General features: G+C 44.3%; 1 protein-coding gene across 8 annotated transcripts in view; it reads left to right on the forward strand.

The window, feature by feature from the left end:
• The window catches only part of PLCH1 (phospholipase C eta 1), a 144,542-nt gene that overhangs the window by 17,113 nt on the left and 103,659 nt on the right, over positions 1-23,770 (forward strand). For 7 of the 8 annotated variants that reach the window (XM_077929851.1, XM_077929858.1, XM_077929855.1 and 4 more), the window contains exon 2: positions 4,539-4,656. In XM_077929851.1, coding sequence (XP_077785977.1) covers positions 4,578-4,656 — 79 coding nt within the window. In that variant the 5' untranslated portion in view covers positions 4,539-4,577. Of the gene's footprint in view, positions 1-4,538; positions 4,657-21,616; positions 22,040-23,770 lie in introns of those variants that run through there. The other variant, XM_077929854.1, reaches the window with a different exon arrangement.

Consider the following 23,770-nt stretch of genomic DNA (forward strand, 5'->3'; position numbering starts at 1 on the left):
GACTCCACCACACTCCTTGGCAGCAAATTCCACTGTCAAACAGCTCTTACTGTCAGGAAGTTCTTCCTAATGTTTAGGTGGAATCTTCTTTCTTGTAGTTTGGATCCATTGCTCCGTGTCCGCTTCTCTGGAGTAGCAGAAAACAACCTTTCTCCCTCCTCTATGTGACATCCTTTTATATATTTGAACATGGCTATCATATCACTGCCCTTCATCTGCCGATCTCAGGGTGCTTCGCAAGGTAAAATGCATTAAAGGTTAAACTGAGAATAGAAACAGAGGGTATTTGACTAATATTTGGTGTACTCATAGAGTCAATCTTATAATGGGTCTTGAGGGCATCTGCAGGGTTTTTTGTTTGTTCATATGTTTATGTGGAGGCAAAGTATGTATGGTTACCAACAAACAAATAAACAGACAAACAAGCTGTTTTACTAGACCCGTCTTGAGAAGCTGGGTCTATCTCTCTGTTTTTTCTCAGTGGGCTGCTGGCTGTAGGTAGACCTAGAATCCAAGCAACAACTTTCCACTCCCTGCTAAAACACCCAGTTCTTTCCCTGATTCCCTTCATCCTTTGAACTAAAAAAAGGATAGCCTGTATCTGTTTCCTTCCTTTCAGTGTGACCATACTTGTTACAATTTATCAGTGAAACCTAGGGTTTTTAGTTACCGTATTTTTCGCTCTATAAGACACACCAGACCACAAGTCGCACCTAGTTTTTGGAGGAGGAAAACGAGAAAAAAAATATTCTGAATCTCAGAAGCCAGAACAGCAAGAGGGATTGCTGCGCAGTGAAAGCAGCAATCCCTCTTGCTGTTCTGGCTTCTGTGATAGCTGTGCAGCCTGCATTTGCTCCATAAGACGCACACACATTCCCCCTTACTTTTTAGGAGGGACAAAGTGAGTCTTATAGAGCAAAAAATACGGTACTTATGCAAGAGGCTCATCAAGTTGATGTTGATGTTGATTTGTTTCCCCCAAATGGCTTGGGATTGCTTTTAGTCTGCAACTCCTGTCCTAGGAAAGAGCTGCAGGATGGCACGGTTTGCATGCAAAGAAGTCCCGGGTTCAAGCCAGATCAGGCTGAGAAAGACCTTAAACCCCAGAGGGCTGCTGCCAATCATAGCTGGAGTAGATAGCATTCAGCTAGACGGACCAACGGTTTGTCTATTATGAAGTGATGTGGCAGTTACTTCAATTTCCCCTCTATTCACATATTTGAAAGCTTGGCCTTAAAAATACCTCCCTGCATTGAGCAAACTGCATTTTGCAAGGCATCATTTGTAGGATTAAAGAAAAGAGTTCTCAAAAATGAATTGAATGAGATTATGGGAACAAAGGAAGCCTTGTGGAGAGAAATCCAATGGTCGACTTCTTAATGAGTTATATGTTAGTCCCTGAAAATAACAGTGGCAATTGTTTGCATTGTTTGGGGTCCTGGCTCCAAACAATGGACAAAACCATAGAAGCTGATGGAGGGTAATTGTTTTTGTTTTTTTAATGGAGGTGGTTTCCTCCCCTTTTGGTACCAGTATCTTCAGCTTCACATAGATATTTCACTGCATTGGCCTTGTTTATGAGTTTGCTCATTATGTGTTTTCATTGGAACTCTCACGAGTAGCTAGCAAAACACCTGCCCCTATGGTATGTCTGGAGGGAGGGCTTGTATATTGTATATGCCGGTACGGGGGGGGGGGGGAATGGATGCATTGCATTTCCTTGTGGAATATGGCTTTACACCATCAGGGACAGAGCAGCCATAAGAGCATCTCCATGTGCAGTCATTCTTTCCATAGTTCATGCAAAGGGGAGAAACTGCAGAGGGATGCATTTGGGAACACCATTGGATAAGGGGCTAAATCTACCCCTTGTATCTCTGGAGCTTTGGTTCTCCAAAGCTGAAGTTCTTAACAGCACCACTGTGGCTTTTGCTTGCATAGCTCCATCCTGGATTCAGGTCTGTGGTCACACTAGAATATAAAGCAGGCAAGTTGCTAAATCCAAGGCCGGAACAGAACCTTCTTGCACACTGAAAAGATAGGTCAGTCGGTAGAGTGTGAAACTCTTAATATTAGGGTTGTCGGTTCAAGCCCCACATTGAACACAAAAGATTCCTGCATTTCAGGGGGTTGGACTAGATGTCCCTTGTGGTCCCTTCCAACGGTACGATTCTATGATGTACCCATTATTTTAATGGTGGAGAATCTGTGACCCCTGACATACCCTCCAACATTTCTCTGATGAAAATAGGGACGTCCCATTCCATAATAATAATTTTACTACAGTGGATGCTCAGGTTGCAAACGTGATCCATACGGGAAGCACGTTTGCAACCCGCAGCACCACGTCTGCACACACACAGGTTGTGATTTGGACTTCTGCGCATGCGCAAGTGCCAAAACCCAGAAGTAACCCTTTCTGGTACTTCTGGGTTTGGCGCGGAGCGCAACCCGAAATCGCACAACCCAAAGTGTCTGTAACCCGAGGTATGACTGTATTTATCCCCCATCCATCTGACTGGGCTTCCAACATTTATAAAAAGATATGAAAACATTAAACTTTTTTTATAAAAAAACAAATCCCTATACAATGCTGCCTTCAGACAACTCAGGGGTCGGATAACTCCATACCCTCCAACATTTCTCCAGTGAAAATAGGGATGTCCTAAGGAAAAGTGGGGCATTCTGGGATCAAGTCAGAAACCGGGGTGGCTTCTCTAAATCAGGGACTGTCCCTGGAACATAGGGACACTTGGAGGGACTACCCTGATTTGCTGTTGGGCTCCAGCTTTCTTCAGCCCCACTCAGCAAGGCCCAGGGATGACAGGAGCTGCTATCTGAAAACATTTAGAGGGCTCTGGGTTCCCCAGCCCTGCTGTAACACAATATCTCAGTCTAGGTGGAGACTGTTGCAACTTTGCATTTTGCAGCTCACCTGGCAGCCATAGACAACAGGGGATTTAAAGCAGAGAAATAAGCAGGCTTGTAGAAGAAGAAGGGCGGATCTCTGCAAGAAAGGTCCTCTTGGTTTCTTTGCTTGCTGTAGAGGAAAGGAACCCATCCTTTGGTCTCCATCTCTCCTTGGGCTGCCCACTTGGTGGAAAGCAGGGTAATAAATTGCCAATACTGCATTTTCCTGCTGGCAGAGAAGGGGGCTTGGAGATGCCACCTTAGGGCAGGCTAGTAACTTTAATGTGTGCTTACTTACGAAGCTGCTTTATTCATCCTGCAAATACTGCATGAAAGCTACCAGAGCATAAAAGTACCTTTTGCTTTGATCTATAGGAAAAGATAATCGGACGCAGGTGGCGCTGTGGGTAAAAGCCTCAGCACCTAGGGCTTGCCGATCGCATGGTTGGCGGTTCGAATCCCCACGGCGGGGTGCACTCCCGTTGCTTGGTCCCAGCGCCTGCCAACCTAGCAGTTCGAAAGCACCTCCGGGTGCAAGTAGATAAATAGGGACTGCTTACTGGCGGGAAGGTAAACGGCGTTTCCGTGTGTGGCTCTGGCTCGCCAGAGCAGCGATGTCACGCTGACCACGTGACCCAGAAGTGTCTCCGGACAGCGCTGGCCCCCGGCCTCTTGAGTGAGATGGGTGCACAACCCTAGAGTCTGTCAAGACTGGCCCATACGGGCAGGGGTACCTTTACCTTTACCTTTATAGGAAAAGATTATGGGACGCGGGTGGCGCTGTGGGTTAAACCACAGAGCCCAGGGCTTGCCGATCAGAAGGTTGGTGGTTCGAACCCCTGCAACGGGGTGAGCTCCCGTTGCTCGGTCCCTGCTCCTGCCAACCTAGCAGTTCGAAAGCATGTCAAGTGCAAGTAGATAAATAGGCACCGCTCCAGCGGGAAGGTAAACGGCATTTCCGTGCGCTGCTCTGGTTCGCCAGAAGCGGCTTAGTCATGCTGGCCACATGACCTGGAAGCTGTACACCGGCTCCCTCGGCCAATACAGCGAGATGAGCGCCGCAACCCCATGACTGGACCTAATGGTCAGGGGTCCCTTTACCTTATAGGAAAAGATTGGAGAGCATCCATCACCACACCTAAAGGGCAGCAGGCTAGCTTAGGAGGTGCAGGTGACATAATGCACACAGTTCTGTACTCAAAACACCTTGCCTCCTAGTCTGCCAACAGAGACTGGCTACCACCCTCCTCCTTCCCTCCCTCCCTCCCTCCCTCCACTGAGATGGGGTGAGAAAGCAATGAATACTTGAATACCTGCATTGTCAAACCCATATCCCTTGCCATGCAAACTGTTTCTCTTCCTGCTTTCTATCAGTGGGCGGTAATTTTGTGAAAGTGACCCTAAGCACCTTGATGATGGGCTAATTGCAGATAACTAGAAGTTGTCCAGCCCCAGCCAATAATTGCTGAAGCATTTTGAGTAAAGCAGGAATTATTGTTATTTTTTAATATATGAGAAATAATCCCCAAAGAATTCTTTTGTTAGGACTAATATCACTGAATTGTTCTTCCTTTCAACTTAATAATTACCTTCGCATTACCGGCACTTACCCCTCCTTAATTTTGCAGGAGAATTGTCTTTGATGCTGAGAAGAAACCCTCCTAAGGATGAGTTACTGGAACCTGGATAAGAGAACTTGTCTGCAGTACTGCCGGCATTTTTTGGTGGACAATGGAGTTTTTCATGGTAAGTGGCACCTTACCCCTCTAGCTTCTGCCGTCTCTTGTTTCTTACCTCCCTTTAAGTGTGGCTGAAATTACACAGTGGGGCCTACATAACAGATGGTCCTTATCTACCTGCAGAGATGCAGTCTAAAGGCTGAATTTTATTCTTAGAAGTGGGGCTTTCTCACTCGTTGGTTTGTTAACACTTTCCTACGCTTTTAGCGGAAGGGGAACAAACCTTTGGGAGCAAAGCAAAATTGGCTCTGTAAGTGTCAGGTGCCTTGTTGACATCATCACACTGTCATTCCAATAGTTGCACTTTGAAGTCGGAATCTGATATTTTGTGGATTCTGGTTTGTACTGACCTATCCCGCACTTCCCAGACTAATGTGTGAATCAGAACATACTGTTGTTATTCTTTTGGATTTGGACTCTTCTGAATTTAGCAATGCAGTTCTAAGCTTAAAAAAACACCCCTGTCAAAAACTGTTTAGAAATGTGGCTTTTGTGAGCAAATGCATTACAAAAATGCATTGAAATACAAATTTTAGTCCTGATTTTTTTAAAATGCAGATTAACACAGAAGCAGAAAGGAATGGCTTTGGTTGCCGTTGTTGTTGTTATTATTATTAACTTGTTAATCACCTTCTAACCAATTACCTCAAGGGGATGTGAGGGAGAGGAAAGCCAAGGCTTATATTATCTCCTTCCACACACCCCACATAAAGTGTGATTTGCAACCATTTGCTTGAGCTTTAACCACCAAAATCCTACACTGGGTGGCAGTATTGGACTTAAAATGAAAGAATTTCATTCCTTCACGTATTCTTAAATCACCTTGTAAAAGCATAAGAAATTATATATAATTAGATTTCTCTTGTCTGGAGATATTATTAATCACAGTGACTTGCAATATTGCAGCAGTTTTTCAATAAAAGAGGTATAAAATGGCATTTCAGTGTCTAATATTAAAATGAGAATCGCTTTTTATGACTGCTTTTTCAATGGGTGGCAAGTTTTGGACTCCCTTTCCCAGTAGAAGCTGCCCAAGCCCCTTGCAGCATATAGGGGTGTCTCTGAATGCAGATTCAGTGCTGCTGCTGCTGCTGCAGTTTTATTTGTCTGCTCCTGCACTTTCTTGCCTGCTATGAGCCAGAAGAAATGGTGGTGGGTCCTTGACTTAACTCTATACACCTTCTCAGGCTCCACGCCCATGATCTTCATCAGCCAAGGGCCCATCAACCTTTGGCCAGAAATGTTGAAGTATCCAGCCTTAATTGACAGAACCCAAAAGACCACCAGAGAACTGGGCTTTGCTCCTCTTGCTATGACCAGGCGCGCTTTCCACTAGGAAATGTGGAAATTCCAAAGGGTGGAATTCCTTGATATTAGCATTTTATTTCGTTTCAAGATTCAAAATTACATTTTAACACTTGATAAGTATAATCCTATTCTACAATGCTAATGAGTTCCTGCTCACCGACCCTCGATGTTTATAATTGTAATCACATATAATTGCATTTTAAAGTACCCTCATACTGAGTTTCATCCTCTTCATCAGGTTTCTTAATATAATCTACAATTTCCACCCCCCCTCCTTAAACTTCAAACCCCGCTGTGGGCTTCATATATAAAGAGTTCCTTTTAAAATAAATTGGAATTAACGACACCTGAAGGACGCCACATAGATACCCCTGGTTTAGTGTGATATGTGAATATGGCCTGTATCTCTTTAGTTCATCTGAAGTATTCTTGAGGAGAGGAGAGGTTATTTGTATTAATTTTCATTTCTGCCTGCCTGACTCTGTGTGTGTTCTACAGAAGTTACCTGCTTCGATGCTAATTTTGATGCAAATGTGAAAAGGACTGAAAAGCCAATATTCGTGTTTTTTGTTGTTGTTCTAAGGCTAGAATTACAATTAGCATGAATTAATTTGAATTCTTATCATACTGGAAACACAATATTCACCAGGTTGGTGTTGTGAAGTTGAGAATCTTGGAGATAATATTGATTAGCATCTCTCATATAGTTACTTTTGTGAACAAAATATGAAATGTATCACTAGGCAATGATTTTATCCTTCCTCTTCATTATGCTTTGTGTTTGGTTCAAAAATTAATCTATGTTTCAGGAGCTGAGGTCCCCGCCCCAGGAATAATCTGATTAAAGATAGCAACATTTGTGTGTGTTTGCCCTGTCTTCTTGCCTGTAGGAGCTGCTACTAGGTGTGACTGCAAGTAAGGACTTGGAAACCTAGGAACCAAGTCAGTCCTCCTGGTCTAGGCTGCTACTAATCTCTGGATTATTATTTTTTATTATTTCATTTTTTTATTTATTGTATTTCTATACTGCCTTTCATATATAAAAACACAAAGAAACATACCGGTAACATAATAACAAACAAAAAACAATACCCCTTCATGGTTTAAAAGGCCATAGATTGTTTAATTAGTCAAACACCTGGGAGAAAATGAATGTTTCTGCCGGGGATCTAAAGATATGTAATGAAGGCGCCAGGCGAGCCTCCCTGGAGAGAGCATTCCACAAATGGGGAGCCACTGCAGAAAAGGCCCTTTTTTGTGTTGCCACGCTCTGGACCAGGCATAGGCAAACTCGGCCTTCCAGATGTTTTGGGACTACAACTCCAATCATCTCTGACCACAGGTCCTGTTAGCTAGGGATGATGGGAGTTGTAGTCCCAAAACATCTGGAGGGACGAGTTTGCCTATGCCTGAGTCTGGACCTCTCGCAGAGGCGGCTGGTTTCTGCCCCTTCCACTGCTGGCATGTGGCCCCCTACATCTTAACTCAGAAGAGAATGTGGCCCTCGAATGAAAACATCTTGCCTATCTCTGATTTATTTAGGACTTATAATTTGTCAGTTATAGCCTTTTTCTGTTTTTAGATTAGCCTTATAATATTTGCCTGATTCGCTTATTTCTACAGTCTTAGGAATGTTAGGGTCATTCAATTGCCTAAGCGGAAAGCAGACACGACATGTTTAACGAACAGCTCGTTTTCTTTGATTAGTTCCAAGAAGAGCCGCCTCCCTTTTTTAGTGTTATTATTCCTGGTTTTTTTTTTTTGGGGGGGGATTATTCTTCCCCCTCTCTTTTGATGCCTGTCTGAAGCATACAACTCCTTGTCTAAAACTGTATTTAATAGCAGTGGATCCACTTTGCCGTATGAAAGCTGTTCATTTTCTCTCTGCCTTGGAGACCTTGGTCTTAAGAATGAATTGAGTGGTGTTAGAATCCTGTCATGTTAGATGAGCCTTGCTAACAGAGAAATCTATCCCTTGCTTTCTTGCTTAGTGCAGTTAATTTGGTTATGTTAAGAGTATCTGATCGTAATTTTCCCACTGTGCTTACTGTGATAAAGTCATAATTGGACATGTAGCATAAGGGAACCTCCTTGCAGCCTCAGCAGGAAATGAAACATGTGAGGACTGATTCATTTTAAATCCCAGCAAAGGAATAACAGAGCAATGCCCAATGACTAATGATGGCTCTTAGGCCCGGAGTGGTGGTCTTAAAAATAACACCTACGTGCCAATTTCACACAGTAACTAGCAGCTGAATGTACAAATCATGCAAAACAGCATGATATTTCTGTCTCTGAACATAAAAAGATCTCTACAGGATCACACCAAAAGCCTATCTATGCCATGGTCACACATTACATTTAAAACACAATGATACCTCTTTAAACAGCCATGTCTTCTCCCAAAGGATTCTGGGACCGTAGTTTATTAAGGGCGCTGAGGGTTGTTAGGAGGTACCTGGTCCTCTTACAAAGCTACAATTCCCAGAGTTCCCTGGGAAGAGGGATTGGTTGTTAAAGCTTGTAGCTCTTGGCCATATGGTTTTTGAAGTTCAGTGTGTAAGATTGGAAAGTCTGGACATGATTATATAGGATTTTCAGGCACATAGTTCCGTGTATGAGATTACTTTTGGGAATCCTTTCTGCAGTGACTTCTCTGCAGAGGATCTCTTGCGCATTGCAGAGGGTTTTGGGGGAAGGGGGTGTTCTTGGGAACGGCATGAGCATGGATAATGCTATAGAAATAATAATTGGGAGACTCCTATTGTTGGACCTCTCCTCTTGATGTGCCCCATATCCTTGTAGAAATATGGAAGGTTGCATTTTGATCTTCAGGGCAGGGAGGTAAAAGGTGTTCATCAGTGAGTGATGAGCCACCTGGCAGAAAGTCACCCCCAGGAAATCAGAAGACCCTGAGTGGAGATCAAGAATAGTGAGGATTCCAGTAGGAGAGATTTGGGAGGTGAGAACTGGGGTGGGTTGTCTGCAGGACAGACAGGTGTCTGCAGAAGAGACTCTTGCCTAGTGTGGTCTGCAGAAGGGAGTTGAGTGGGAAGATGCTTTGCAATAACTACTGCTGAGTGGAATGTCGGCACCAGACTGAGACTGGAGATGAGGAATGGATGGATTTCTCTGCTGTGTTCTCCTTTCCTCAAAGGGGAGTTGCTCCACCCTTTTGACCAGCTCGGTCGCCTTCTTCTGAACCTTCCCCAACTCCACGATGTCCTTTGTTGAGGTGAGGTGGCCGGAACGGCACATAGTACTCCCAGTGCAGTCGCACCATAGATTTGTATAAAGGCATTATGAGATGACCAGCTTTATTTTCAATTCAAAGCCATCCTCCCACTGTGAGACATCAACCTCCGCTTGGACCAACTCTCCAGGGCCTTAAGCAGCAATTTCCCCCTTCTCCTGTCACTTTATTCCATTTCACTGGAAATGCCCAGAATTGAATTTTTTTCTTTCTTTTTGCATGCAAAGCTTGTGCAAGGTTTACTCTCTTTTCCTGCGTCTGTGAATTGCAGCGGGATAATTGGTAGTGTTGGACAAGGTGTCATTCGAAGAGGCAGCAATCTTCTCACTGAGGATACCCTCCCAAATTCCAAGAAATGAATACTTCTGAGTGCAGCCAGTAGAGGCCAGCAGGCATCTCTCTATGCTTTTAGGAAGCTCATTTCGGCTACATGGAAAAACTGCCTGAGCAGCGAATAAACATTCTGTGCATGTTAAACCCAATCACTTTCATGACTCAAAACTTGCCTGAGGGTTCCTTGTCCTTTTCTAATGTTATTAGGAAAAACTGTTAATAGCTCTATTTGCATGATATTAATATTCTGATCTGCTTATGTCAGAAATTCCTTGTCACAAACATTCAGGCTGCTGCTGCTGATGTCTGGTACTCCAGGGAGACTCTTGAGTGCCCCAAAGCTAAAAATGTCATACATATATAACCAGAGAGAAGGGGAGGGAGAGATCAGAGCTCAGATTAGATCAAGTGTTATTATTTTTTGCTGGTACTTTTCTAGTGGGAATCTTTAATTTGTAGCGTGGAGGAAGGAAGAAAGAAAATAGCCATTTGGATTTGATGTGCCAGAGGAATGACAAATTTATAGGCTACTCCAGGATTGAGTCTCTGGACATGCACAAAATATTCTAGGGGAGTATTTAAAAGGGGAGTTAAAATGCATTCATGTACCCCAAAAACAAGCATGGAAACGCTAAACTTAAAGCTCCTATTTTAGTACTGGCATAATGCAAGGAATATATATTTGATTTGATCCAACCCTAGTGGGTTTTTAGGTGCATTTCAGAGACACATCTGTTCACTCAGGTAGATACCCCACACTTCTGAAGGTGTTTTCTGAATGTGTTCTGCTGATTAGGAATGTCAGTGTATCCCCTTCCTTGTTTGCATCTCATGTGTCCTTTTTGAACATCTGAAGTGGGCTTTAGAGTGCCTGCATGTTGCCTGTGCAATTCTGTTTGGTGGTGGGGAGATGACCCTTCACCTTGGACTGTAGTGACTTGAGGTCCCTGTGTTCACAGGTGTCTTCTGAACCATAGCATTGACACATTTAGGGCTCACCCACATTTCCCTTTGCCATGCTGCTTTCCTCCAGGGAAACCTGCAGTTTAGTGCTGAATCAGAACAAATGGCAATTTGGGTTTCTGTAGTGGCTAATCTCCACTCTTGTGCCATATGCAGAAGCCAGCTTTTCCCTTGCTTGGTTCCACCTTCACTGAGCTGACTTGCGTGACACAGAAAGCCAAACGATGGCTTGCCTTCCAGTCCAGTCTAGAAGAGCCAAACTATGGCATATGGAGGCAGCGTGAATGTGCGGGCTCCCAGAGAGGAACTAACAGCTGCCTTTTCCCTCCACATTTTACAGTCATACCTCATGTTGCGTCCACTTCAGGTTACGTCTTTTCAAGTTGCGTCCTGCGGCAACCCGGAAGTACCAGAACGGGTTACTTCTGGGTTCGCCGCTCACGTATGTGCAGAAGCACTAAATTGCACTGCGCATGTGTGCAGACAGACATGGCACTTCTGGATGTGAACGCTTTGAGAGTTGCGGACGTGCCTCCAGGATGGATTATGTCCACAACTCGAGGTTCCACTGTACTGCCATGCTGCTCTAAGCCAGCATTGGGCTTAGCGTGTTCCCTGAACTGGGGCTGGTGGCTAAACTCTGTCCCTGCTAACCGTGAGCTGTAGCCAAGGGCTGTTCTTTTATACATATATAGTCCTTCTTTGCAGTCAGCTATCTGCATTCCGTTGTAAACGTGCTTCTGCCTGCTCTACGTTCTTGGGCTTATTCTTGTTTGTGGAGTTGGGGAACACCATGCAGACAGGTGCACGTTCAAAAGGATACATCAAGCTTATTTTTAGCAGTAGATCTCTGGATACATGTCAGTGAAAAGCCACCCTGCGGCTGTATATTCCACATAACTATTGATCTCTGAACTGCTAATCCTACATCTCTTCATTTCTTAGAACTCTGTGCACGCTATGCTTTGGTCGGGGGGTGGGGGTGGGAATGGCAAGCTAACATCCTGTCTTAGTTTATCCCAGTACGTTTCCGAGCACAATTCAAAGTATTGGTGCTGACCTTTAAAGCCCTAAATGGCCTCGGTCCTGTGTACCTGAAGGAGCGTCTCCACCCCCATCGTTCTACCCGGACACTGAGGTCCACCTCTGAGGGTCTTCTGGTGGTTCCCTCACTGCAAGAAGCGAAGTTACAGGGAACCAGGCAGAGGGCCTTGTTGGCAGTGGCGCCTACCCTGTGGAATGCCTTCCCTTCAGATGTCAAGGAGAAAAAGAACTGCACAACTTTTAGAAGGCATCTGAAGGCAGCACAGTATAGGGAAGTTTTTAATGTTTGATATTTTATTATTTTGCTGGAAGCTGCCCAGAGTGGCTGGGGAAACCCGGACAGTTGGTTGAGGTATAAATAAAATGATAAGAATGACCCTGTTCATGTCCAACACAAAGCGGAAACATGCTTTAGCGTAAAATGGTGAGTTGGTTCCAGGTGAGGAGATTGCGGAAGCTTTGTTTCTCCTTGCTTCTTCTTCTGCTGTGCTGCTGTCAATCAAACCATGGTTTACCTTAGCATATCATCCAGTGTTTCACTTGTCTAGATGTGCTGTAACCAAGGTTTGTTCTTGTTGTATAGGGCACGACTTGTCACAAGCCCAGTTTCAGATGATATGCTAAACAGGATTAGAGGAGGAGCCAAACGTTCATGATCTTCTCTCTTGGAACCTGGAGAAATCCCATCTGGGACGCTCATGATTTCAGTGTGTTGACTTCTGCCTATATTATTCCATTTTGGGAAAAGCTTCTGGGGCTGTGTTTAGTGTTCCGTGGCCTGTCATGGGCTCATTTTATAATAGCTGAATTGGGTAATTTGGGTTGCAACACAATTCTTGTATAATATTGTTTTCCCCCTCCATATTTATTGTAGGAAAGCAAAGTTCTGCCCTCCACTAATCGCTCTCTTTGGCAAAAAGTAGCATTTTTTCTAGGACTTTGGATAGTGAAAGAGAAAGGTTGGTGAAGCAGAAAATTAAAATTATTGTGAGGCTGCAATTCTTAGCTTTAACAAGCCATGTTGTCAGTGGTTGTGTGTGTGTGTGTGTGTGTGTGTGTGTGTGTAAGGAACATTTTGTAAGGGGAGAGGGTTCACTGTGACTGTTTTGCTTAGGCCACTTGACTACCTCACTGTCCCCTTCCTGCATTGCAGGGGCTGGACTAGGTGACTTTGGAGGTCCCTTCCAACTTCGGTGATAGTTTCTGCATCTGTGTTATCAAGATTAGGCTTGGCATTTTATTTGCTGTTGGATCTTACTGATTTACCCATGACTGATTGAAGGGTTTTAGTGCTGTCTATAGAGCTAGCATTCCAAGATCTTTTAGCCACATCTTTTTCTCATCAAATTGAGCCACTCTCCATCTGCTGTCGGCCTGCAGTCAATTGATACTTAAGCCTTTATTGAATTTCTTACCTGCACCACACCACAAAGTCCCAGCAGATTACCACCATAGGAACATATGAAGCTGCCTTATAGCAACTCGGACCATTCATCTACCTAGCTAAGTATTTACACGGATGAGTAGCGGCTTTCCAGGATTTCAGACAGGGGTCTCTCCCGGCCGTACCTGGGAGACTGATATTCTGCATGCAAAACAAATGCTTTGCCACTCGGCTACATTCCTTTCCCCTATAAGGCAAGGGATGGTTTGTGCTCCCCAAATATAAAGCAATAATCCATGAAGCAATTTATAGACAATATAAAAATACCGTTTTAGAATTGGTTAAAAAGTGCACAGTTGTGGGGCCCACCAGGGGGCGCATTGGAAGATGGCCGACAATAACATCTCTCTGACCCACACGAGGTAATTAAGAGGCTGATATGGGGAGTATGCAGCCTCCCTTACCCCCCCCCCAGGAGATGGGGGGACTGCCTTGCCAGCTGTGTCCATAATTCACCCCTGGACTCGAAAGAAGGGGGTGTGGGCACTTGGCACGAAGCCCTCGAGTGAGGCCGGTCTCCTCTGACACTGTCTCTAATCACGCACTGGTTCGCATTAGCTCAAAAGATATAATTGGAAATATATAATTGGAAAGAAGCTAATGGACATACATCAAGTGAAGATCGGGAGTAAAGACTGCTGATTAATGGATCTCTGTGAGCGGAGCGACGGGTTGGACAAATAAATCAAGTGATGAATCATCATTAAAAGACTGGTATGTTGGAGTGAAATGGAAAGGGGGGGGGAGGAAAAAACTTTTCTTTTCTTTTTTGCCTTATGTGAGTATTAACAACCCTCCCCTCCAGAGAGAAGAATCGTTGCATTTTATTAATCACAAGCAGGATTTTAAGAACTGTGTGGAATTAATTATTGATCAAAGAGAGGATTGGTAGAAACATCGAGGAATGGAGGAAAGTTTTATGATGCAGTTTCAAATGGCGTCTCGCTAAGACAGACTTGCTTAAGAACGACGAGGGGGAGGAGGACCAGGGTCATCGGAATGTGAATGTATGGTTATCAGAATGTGATCTTGACCTGCCAGAGCCCTCTGAGATATGTTTGGCAAGCCTGGGGAAATCAACGGACAGACTGAGGGAAAGTTCTTTACGGAGGTGTGGAAATGGCGTCTGTCCTTTATGTGATATGATTTTTGGAGAGTGTAAAACCCACACAGAGGATGTTTGTTTTCAACCCGCTTGTGAAGATTATCAGAGATCGCAAAGAAAGGAATATATGATAACAACAAGAAGATGAGGAAAGTAACAAAGAGACTATCTGGACAGAACTGGATAGAACTGTTTAATTAAAGCAGCAACATGAGTGATGTTTGGACCCCTTTCGGAGCTTGAAGTATAGGTGCCCCCAACAAAAATTTAAAAATCTGGCTGTATAATTTGGAACTAATGTGATTTGGAAATAATGTGATTTGATTGGCCTGTTAATAAAAAATATTAAAAAAAAAGAGTGCACAGCTGTCCTTCGGATTTCAAAGGACAGAGCCAACAGGTGCGCCTTCAGTGTGGGATGAAAGCTGTGCAATGAATATGCCAATTCTTCTCTGTGGGGAGCCAGTGCCACAGTTTATGGGATGCCACAGAGAATGCCCTCCTTTGGACTGCCAGTCCTGAACTTCTGGGGATGGTGGAAATACCAAGAGGGCCCTCTCTGCCAATCTTATCACACAAGATTTGTAGGCAAGGAGGCAGTCACTTTAACCATATTAATGGTCACACTCACTCATTTTGGTTTCCCAAACTACAGCTTGGGTGGGTGGGATTTTATTCTTCCTAATTTTCCCTCCCCCCCTCCCTAAAAGAACCCCCTCCGGACTTCCCATAGCTCCTCTCTCTGGTTTCTAAGCACATGTTATTTTCTGCATATTATCAAATTGTGATGATCCTCAATTTATCTATCTTTATGTTACCAATAGTAAATTTGTGTTTGTTTATTCAAAACCTGCCAAGGAGATCAGTTCGTTTTGTTGTTTCTTTAAAAACTTTGTAAAAGGTTCCCATTCTTCTTTAAAGTCACAGTTGTCCTTTTCACGTAACTTATGCGTCAGTTTCGCCAGTTCCACATATTCCATTACTTTCCCTTGCCACAGTTCTTTTGTCGGGATTTCTTCGTTCTTCCATCTTTGTGCTATTAAGACTCTTGCCGCCGTGGGATTTTATTATTGACAAAAGCGCTAATCTTGCCAGTGTTGACACAGCACCTTAAGAAAGTGTGGTCCAAAGGAACCATTTCATTTAGCATTTGATTTCTCCTAATGATCACGGCTGAGAGAGAGCCAATTACGATTATCTCATGCAGACCAATGTCTCTTTGTCCCTGGAGCATCTTGCCTTAATTTATGATTGATTGACCCAACAGAATGGTCAAGAAAGGCTTTCAAATATATCTGCTTAAAAGATGCTCTAGGATGCTCTGCAGAGTTTCCCATTGAATAGATTGGCTCTCTGCGCTGATGTTGGCAACAATTTGAGTGGGAAGCAGGCAATCCTGGAACGCAGAGATGGCTCAGATTCAAGGTACGTCTAAGCCAAACCTGCCTGTTTGGACAGGTGTTGCAAAAAAAGAAAAAAGAGGATTGTCATTTTAGTTTCCCCTTTTCCTTTCTAGACAAACTAATTATAATCTCAGCGGCTTTCTTCATGGGTGCAGCTGCTTCATATTGACTGTGATTGACAGTCCTGGGGATCTGACATAAATCTTACATTTCAGCTCTAGGCTACTGTCCCCGTCCCCCATCTGTTCAGGATGAATAAATGCTGCTACCCTTTCTCCTTTTGTGTGGCAGTGTATGTAGCTTTTAATTTTTTCAATCCCTAAGCTTGGCTTTCTGTGACTTTCCTGCTAATTAATTCACTTTCTGTATCTGAAAGTGAAAACCATAGATTTGTAGCTCTGTCGCCAGCATGACTTGGCATGACACATCCATTTATGTGATAAGCAAAGTAGCATCTTTGGGGTGGTCAAATCAGTCTTATTTCTGATCTACACCTCTTTCCCCCAGAAGTCCATTCCCTCCTGTTTCTGTATTATTTTGGACTAGTCATGATGGAGCATGCTAGCCAATTCCATAAGAGGCTCCATCACCATTGTCTAACAAGGTCAACAGAGAGGTAGAGTAATTCATGGACAGAGCCAGTGGGGTGGACTAGGACCTGGGAGACCAGATAAGTCTCCATTTAGCCTTGAAGCTCATTGGTTGACCTCATTGACTTTGAGCCTAACCTCCCTCACAGTGTTGTTTTGAGGATAAAATGGAGAGGAAGGGAGAACCATTTATCCCACCATGAGCTCCTTGGTGGAAAAGTTGTATGTAGACAAGAACGTGAGAGTCCGCTGGATCAGGCCAGTGCCCCATCTAGTCCAACACCCTGTTCTTACAGTGGGCAACCAGATATCTGTTGGAAACCAGGGAGCAGAACACGAGCACAAGAGCATTCCACCCTCCCGTGGGCCAGATCACGGGTGCGCATGAGTCTCTGTCATCTGTGTCTGTGCAGACGCAATTTCCAGCGCTGCGGAAGCAAGTTGCCATGCTGTACCAGTTTAGCGCAGCGTGCGGTGACTCGCTGAGCAGGCGGCTCGGTTTCGGGGGGGGGGGGGCTTGTGGGCCGTTAGAACGACCCCTGTGGGTTGCTTGTGGCCCATGGGCCTTAGGTTGCTGACCCCTGTTTTGCAACAACCACTGCTTGGAAGCTGCCTCTGTGGTGTAGTCATAATCCATGAGCCAAGGTTCAAACTTGAAGGGCTGTGTGAAGGATGGTGGAACAGAGGAGGAGCAAGTGAATCTGAAATTGAGTGCTCTAAATAGTTACAAGATCTGGAAGCTGGTGCATAGGCAGACTAAGAGTGAGATGCAGAGTTACTAGAGGAATAAGGAAACCACACATTGGTCTTTTTCAGGCCAGCTTCTCTAAGCCTGATATTGGCTTGCATGGAGCCACCCAATGGTTTCAGGACTGAGTTGGAATTTAAACTGGAAGCTCCGTGCAGCATCATTGTCTTTTCCAGAATCATGGCATCACCTGATGACATAGAACAGAAGTGAAGGACCTGTAGCCTTCCGGGTGTTGCTGGACTCTAATCCCTAGCTAGCATGATGTGGTCCATGAACACCTGTGAGGTCACAGGAAAATCCCTCAAACATATGGCAGAAAACTCAAATGACACACAACGAAGGCTTTGGAACAAAAGTCTGTCATAAGTATATCCAAGTCTGTACTCTATTCGCCAACAGTTGATTATTCCAAAACTGTTCCTGGAAGCTTGTTTTACAATTTCATTAGGTCTGGTCTCCAAATTCTCCTTTTAAGTTAATTAGATGCAATGAATAGACAAAAGGGGGGGGGGGAGCTCTAGCAATAAACCTCAGAACACAGCCGCTCTCTCAATAATGCCAGTTTAATAACATAAAAGGTCCTGCTGGATCAGACCAAAGGTCCACCTAGTCCAACATCCTGTTCTCACAGTGGCCAATCAGATGCCTGTAGGAAATTCACAAGTAGGACCCGTGGGCAACAACAACTCTCCCTCCTTTTGAGTCTCAGCAGCTAATATTCAGAGGTAAAGGGCCCCAGGATGGTAAAGTCCACTCAGATTTGACTAATGGGGTATGGCGCTCATCTCGCTTCAGGCCCAAGGGAGCCGGCCTTTGTCCACAGACAGCTTTCTGGCCAGCATGACTAAACCACTTCTGGCACAACAAAACACTGTGACGGAAACCAGGACGCGCAGAAATGCCGTTTACCTTCCTGCCACAGTGGTACCTATTTATCTGCTTACACTGGTGTGCTTTCAAACTTCTAGGTTGGTAGAAGCTGGGACAGAGCAACGGGAGCTCACCCCATCACACGGATTTGAACCGCTGACCTTCCAATCGGCAAACCCCAAAGAGGCTCAGTGGTTTAGACCACAGTGCCACGTGTCCCCTGCAGTGCGGGCAGGACATAGCCACCATGTCTTGTAGCCACTGGTAGCATTGCCCTCCATGAATTAGTCCAATTCTCCTTTAAAGCCATGCAAGTTGATGGCCATCGCTACATCTTGTGGGAAAACACAACAATTTATTATGGCATTGGGCTGCGGAAGAGAGCTGCGTCTGTGCTACAAGTAACAGGGCAGCTTTGCATGTTAGCACAGCCAAGTCAATGTATGAATAATGGGTACTTCCTCGAACAGCAACACAAATGCAGATCTGGAAGATGCACAGGTCTCAGATGCACATCTCTCCAAATTGTGCTTTGCTTGTTAGTGCTTCTCATAGTATCAAGAGCCAACCGGAGATATAGAGGGTTGATTCAGATGTCCATTTTCCACATGGAGGACTACTTGTAAACTTAGCAAGCAACCAAATGGGGAACTGGTTGTCTGTAGTATTCATACTCCTTTCTCAGGGCAATCTTTGCCTGTTTCTTGCGATTGATTGTGGAGACATGGTAAAATTCTCTTCATTGCATCGCTTGAGACCAAAGTTTTGCAATGTGGTCTAGACTGCTGATGGGAGCGGACAGGATGTGATAGTTCTGCTAAAGCATTTGCTGTGGTTGCTCATAAGCTACTGGGTCAAGTTCAAGGATAGTGCATTGATATATGTAGCTTTGAACAACCTAGGTCCTGCCTTGGGTACCTTAAGGACTGCTTGAGAAGCTCATCTGGAGCTCATCTGGAGGAGCAGGTTGTAGTCCCAATTTGTTACAGAAGCCTGAATGGGCTCACCTAAAAGTTGGCTGTTTTGTGTTACCATGCTGTGCAAGACTCTTTCAGCAGAGAGGTTCTCTTGACAAAGGAAGAAAAAACATTATCATAAGCAGGTGCTAACTTCACGAGTATTGCAATTATTTTTCTGGAAACTTCAGTTGATCTGTTTAATCTGCTGGATATATTTACAAATTCAAGCGAGTTCTTGGCTCAGGAGAAGATTGTGATGTTCTTCACTCAGGAAAATTATGGCTGTAAAAGTCACAGGGAAGGACTCTTTACGCCAGCATTTCTTCTTTGTAAGCAATTTCAGTTAAAAACGAGAACTGCACAAGAGCCCATTATATCATAAAGTAGCAAAATGAAAAATAACTTCACTGAGATTTGCTTAGGGATGCTAAATGTTAAAAGGCTGTGACATAATTGGTGTCTAATGCTGTGTAATTGAGAGGAATCTGATTATCTCAGGAGTAAAGGAGAGAGTGAGTTCAGCACAGTGATTTGCATTATTAATATTATTGTTTCCAGCCCTTCGACAGCAGGCTGTAGGGTTGGTTACAACAATTTAAAATTCAGACATAAAAAACAACAACAGCTAAAATGAATTATCATCACAGAAATAGGGTGGAGTCCTGAAAAACACACCTCGTGTTTCAAAGGTCAGGATAAAGAGGAGGGTCTTCAGTATTAGCTGAAAGTGAAGGTGCTGGACACATCTCTCTGGGGAGGGAATTCCACCACTTAGGGGCTGCCACAGTGAATGCTGCTTCTGTACACCAACCCCAACTTCTGTACCAAATTTAGCCTAACCATGTGAGATCTGGCTGAGCCTCTATGGAAGGTCCATGGTGAGTTACCCAACCCAACCCAACCCAACCCAACCCAACCCAACCTCTTCCACTTGTCTTAAACTACTCTTGTAGGACCTTAGGAAGCTGCCTTATACTGAACCAGGCCAGTGGTCCACCCAGTTAATGTACTGTCTACTTTTACCGGCTGTGGTACCCCAGGATTTCAGATGGGGTTCTCTACCAGCCCTACCTGGAGATGCTGGGGATTGAACCTAGGACCTTCTGCATGCAAAGCAGATGCTCTGCCACTGAGCCGTGGCTCTTCCCAGTGGGACCTCAGTCCAAAGGCAATGTTACTAGCCCTTGGGAAACAGCAACAGGTGAGTGCTCTAACTATGGTGCATTGATTGTGGGCTTCCTGAAGGTGTTTGGCACAGGAAGAAGAAGAACGCTAGACTAGGTGGAGCTTTGATTTGGTTCAGCAGGGCTTTCTGAGGGTCTCATTGGAAGCCACCAGGGCTGGATTGATTCAAAGTCATCTGACACTAGGCTTTAGATGCTGAGCTTGTGCAGCTGGACTTGAGCTGCATCAGCTGTGACACCTTGGCCAGGTCAGTATTTATCAGACTTAGTCCCCCTTCACTTAAGAAGGATGCTGTGGGGAGATTAATTCTGGGCTAGAGCTGAGGCCAAAGCAAATACCATGCACATTCAGAGTGCTGTTTAATAATATAAAGGACATAAAATCCTCCCTGGAGCTCTTCTGATAAGACTCATTCAAGGCAGGTGGTGGTACGGGCAGGTAAGCCTTGTTTTTTCGGCCACCTTCCTTCCTCAAGCCCATTGTTCTGCATCAGACCAAAAATACCACAGGGACAGCAAGGATTTTTTCCTGCTGGCAACTCACTTAGGTGCCAGGTGTCTCTAGTGAGGGCAGGCTGTAGATGGCCTTGTTGACAACCAACTGCTGACAGGCAGCTGGAGAAGAGTGTGTTTGCAGTATACCCCCCCCCCCAGGCTTTTCTCCTCAGGTTTGCTGGCGCTCGATTGAAAGACTCTTGCAGGGAGTTGGATTCTAGCTGGCTTTGCTGAAGAAGAGTCAGAATCTGCTGCTGCTTGGTATAAATGCTGTGTAATATTCTTGGAAGAACTGGATTCTCTCGAGCAGTTTTACACTGAGGCAAACCAGTGGACCATCTACTGCAGCCTCCTCTGGCAATGACTCCTAGCATCAGAGATATATTTAACTGAAGATGCCAGAGGCTAAGCCTTGGCTCCTTAGCAGGGAGACCAGTGTGTTTTGGAAGTCATAAGCACTCGAACAATGCACAAGACACTAAGGAACTCTCCACCAGGAACTGCTGGTGGTTCTATGCCTTTATCAACTGCATGGCTGATGAAGAGCCAGAATACAGTTGTTAAGAGTGTTTGCCTAAGACCTGGGAGACCAGGGTTCTAGCCTACACTCAGCCATGAAGGGTGACCTTGGGCCATTCACTGCCTCTCAGCCTAACCTACGCAGGTTGTTGTCAGGATAAAATGGAGAGAGGGAAATTCATGTATGCCACCTTGAGCTCATTGGGGGAAAGGTGGGGTATAAAAATAATAAAATAAATGGCAGGCAGAAATTCAACAGGTGCACACCTCCCAGTTGCCCACACAGAAAGGGATATGTGTAGAATTTCAGTCTGCTGTGTTCAGGGTTCGTAGACTCATTTAGGCAAAAAAAGGATGCTGAACCTAATTATACGCTTGCAGTTTTGATTTATTTAAGTTCAAAGGAAAGTGGGAGTACCGTCCAATTAACAATAATTTACAAGCCCTTTCTTTGTTAAAGAAAGTCTTGGAAAAGCTCATTGTGCTGTCTCTTGTCTGCTTTTTTCCACTTCACAAATTCTCTCAGCTAGAGATTTTTATTTTTTTTAGTGGTATTCTGCTTTCTTTTCTTCAGCTTTCAGCTTGCGTCACTCCTCTGATTTTAAAACCCAAAAGTGGGGATGGGTTTTCTTTTCCGAGGTGCAAAGGATTTCCTCTGTGACGTTTGAGAGACCTGCTTCTCACAGTGCTTTTTGTGCCTTGAGGATTTGAATCATTTCACTGTGCATGCATGTCTCATACCCAAAGTGGTCCTGCATTTCCACAACAGCAGCTGCACAGAGCAGAGCTTTCCAGTCTTCCTCTCTGCCGGGGGATTTTTCTTCTTCTTTCAATCCCTACCTTCCAGTTTGGAGCAAAGTTATCCAGGATCACCTTTTGGATTTTTAAAAAATGATTCCAACTCTACGGTCCTCTGATTCTATGATTGCTAATCTTCCCAAATCCATGTTGCGGATCACATAGACTTCAACTTGTTTCGTAACGGACAGGATTGACAAAGTTCATGGATACTTCTAAGAATTGCGTTGCAAATATTCTGTCCCTGGAGAGGTGAATGAATTTGGGCTTCTGCTTCAAGGAGACTTTCTGCTCTGCCTGCCAATAATGTATAACAATAACAGATTTAATGGCAGACCTCGAAGTATATAAAAATTTAAGCCCAGAGAAAGGTAAGGATACCATTCACATTCCTATAAGTCTTCGGCAGAAAGGCATGATGTACAATCTCTTTCGGATTTTAAGGTGCATTGCATCTCAGTAACTGTTAAATTACCATTTCTATGTGTTTGGGCATGGACAGCTGGTTGTTGCGAGATGACTGTCAGTATGATGGAATATTTTAAGCTTGTTTTTCTCCACTTCCTTTTATTTGATGTAGGATTGATTCAGAACATCTTCCTGTGCAGGTAAAAGTCACTTCTGTTCATGCATGGAGGAGTCACCAATTTTCTTTCTCTGAAAAGCCTCTCCAGAGAATCAAAGGACCAGTGTACCGGGCAAAGTGTCACTGTGGTTGGTAACGAGTAGGGGCTGCAACCCAAGGGAGGGAGAACGTGTCTCTTCCAGCTGAGGTGTTGTTTTTTAAATTACAGAGTATCTTTGGACTCAGCCCATTTGTAAACCTTTAAAAAATGATAGTTCTCTCTCTCTCCCCTCCAAACCTATGCTTTCTTATTGGCACTTTAAAATTATATCATCTGTTGTGCATCGTCTTTGAATGAAGGCTGATTTCTTGTTGCCCAAATGTATTGTGAATGAATTGTTCAACTGACCATTTTTCATGGGGTGGCATTGTTTATGGTGAAAAGTGGGTTAATTTAGCCTTAAAAGTTGAAACAAGCTGCTTTCATATTTATAGCCATCGGGTCAATCTGTCAAACACAAGGCATCGTACATAAATATAATCTGCCGTACATGACAACATGCATCGATCTTCCTTAGCGGTAGGAGAAGGTATTGAGTCTTGACCTATAAAAACCACAGTTTTTCTTTAGTGCGACAAGAGACAACATTTCTCCATTAAATTTAGTAGATTGTAACGGGAACCGAATTATACTCTGGGTCCCACAGGAAGCCTGGCTTCTCTTGAGGCAAAGGGGGATTGTTGATGCCTCTTGAAAACAGAACTTTACCGCTGCTCTGACCTTCCCCTGCACTTCCACCTGCCCAATTTTTACCAAGTGCTCCTCCAGATATACAGGATGGGTTGAAGGGTTTGAAAAAGCAGCATACTGCCCAGGGTGTGTGTGTGATTCACCTCAGGGGTTTTCTTTGTAGTGTTGCTATGATAAGTTCGCCGCAGCTTGTGGGGGAGATAAGTGGTTTGGATTCCTTGCGGTACTAGAATGTCGTTCGTGGTTGTTGACTGACCGTTAGAGGAAATTCTGCAGCTTTTACACAACATGTGACCGATGGATGTCGGTGGGTGCAACACAGGTATTTCATTCCAGGTCCAATCTCAAGCACATCCAATTGGCTACCAGGTCTGCAGAAGATTGGATTAGGGAGCACTAGGCTAAACTGCCCAGTAATCTGACTCTGTATAATAATAATAATAATAATTTTTTATTTATACTCTGCCCTTCCTGGTTTAAAAACTGGGCTCAGGGCGGCAAACAGCAAACATTGATTAAAATGCGACTTAAAAACAGCATAAAATACAACACAAAATGCAGCATCAATATCAATAAAATTCTAAAATTCAGGGGTCAAAATTCTAAAATTCAGGGGAAAGAGAAAAAAAAAGCCCAGTCAGTAGACATCAAATGATCACCAGGGCTAACTGGTCAAGTTGGTCGTAACTAGGGCCAGCAAGGAGATCAGGGAAGAATTTAAATGTGGGGTCCCAGAAAGGGTTTCTTCATAGAAGAGGAAAGGGGAAATTTTCATAGAGGAAATTT

The sequence above is a fragment of the Podarcis muralis genome, chromosome 6 (genome assembly GCF_964188315.1).
Source record: "Podarcis muralis chromosome 6, rPodMur119.hap1.1, whole genome shotgun sequence".
Taxonomy (NCBI): domain Eukaryota; kingdom Metazoa; phylum Chordata; class Lepidosauria; order Squamata; family Lacertidae; genus Podarcis; species Podarcis muralis.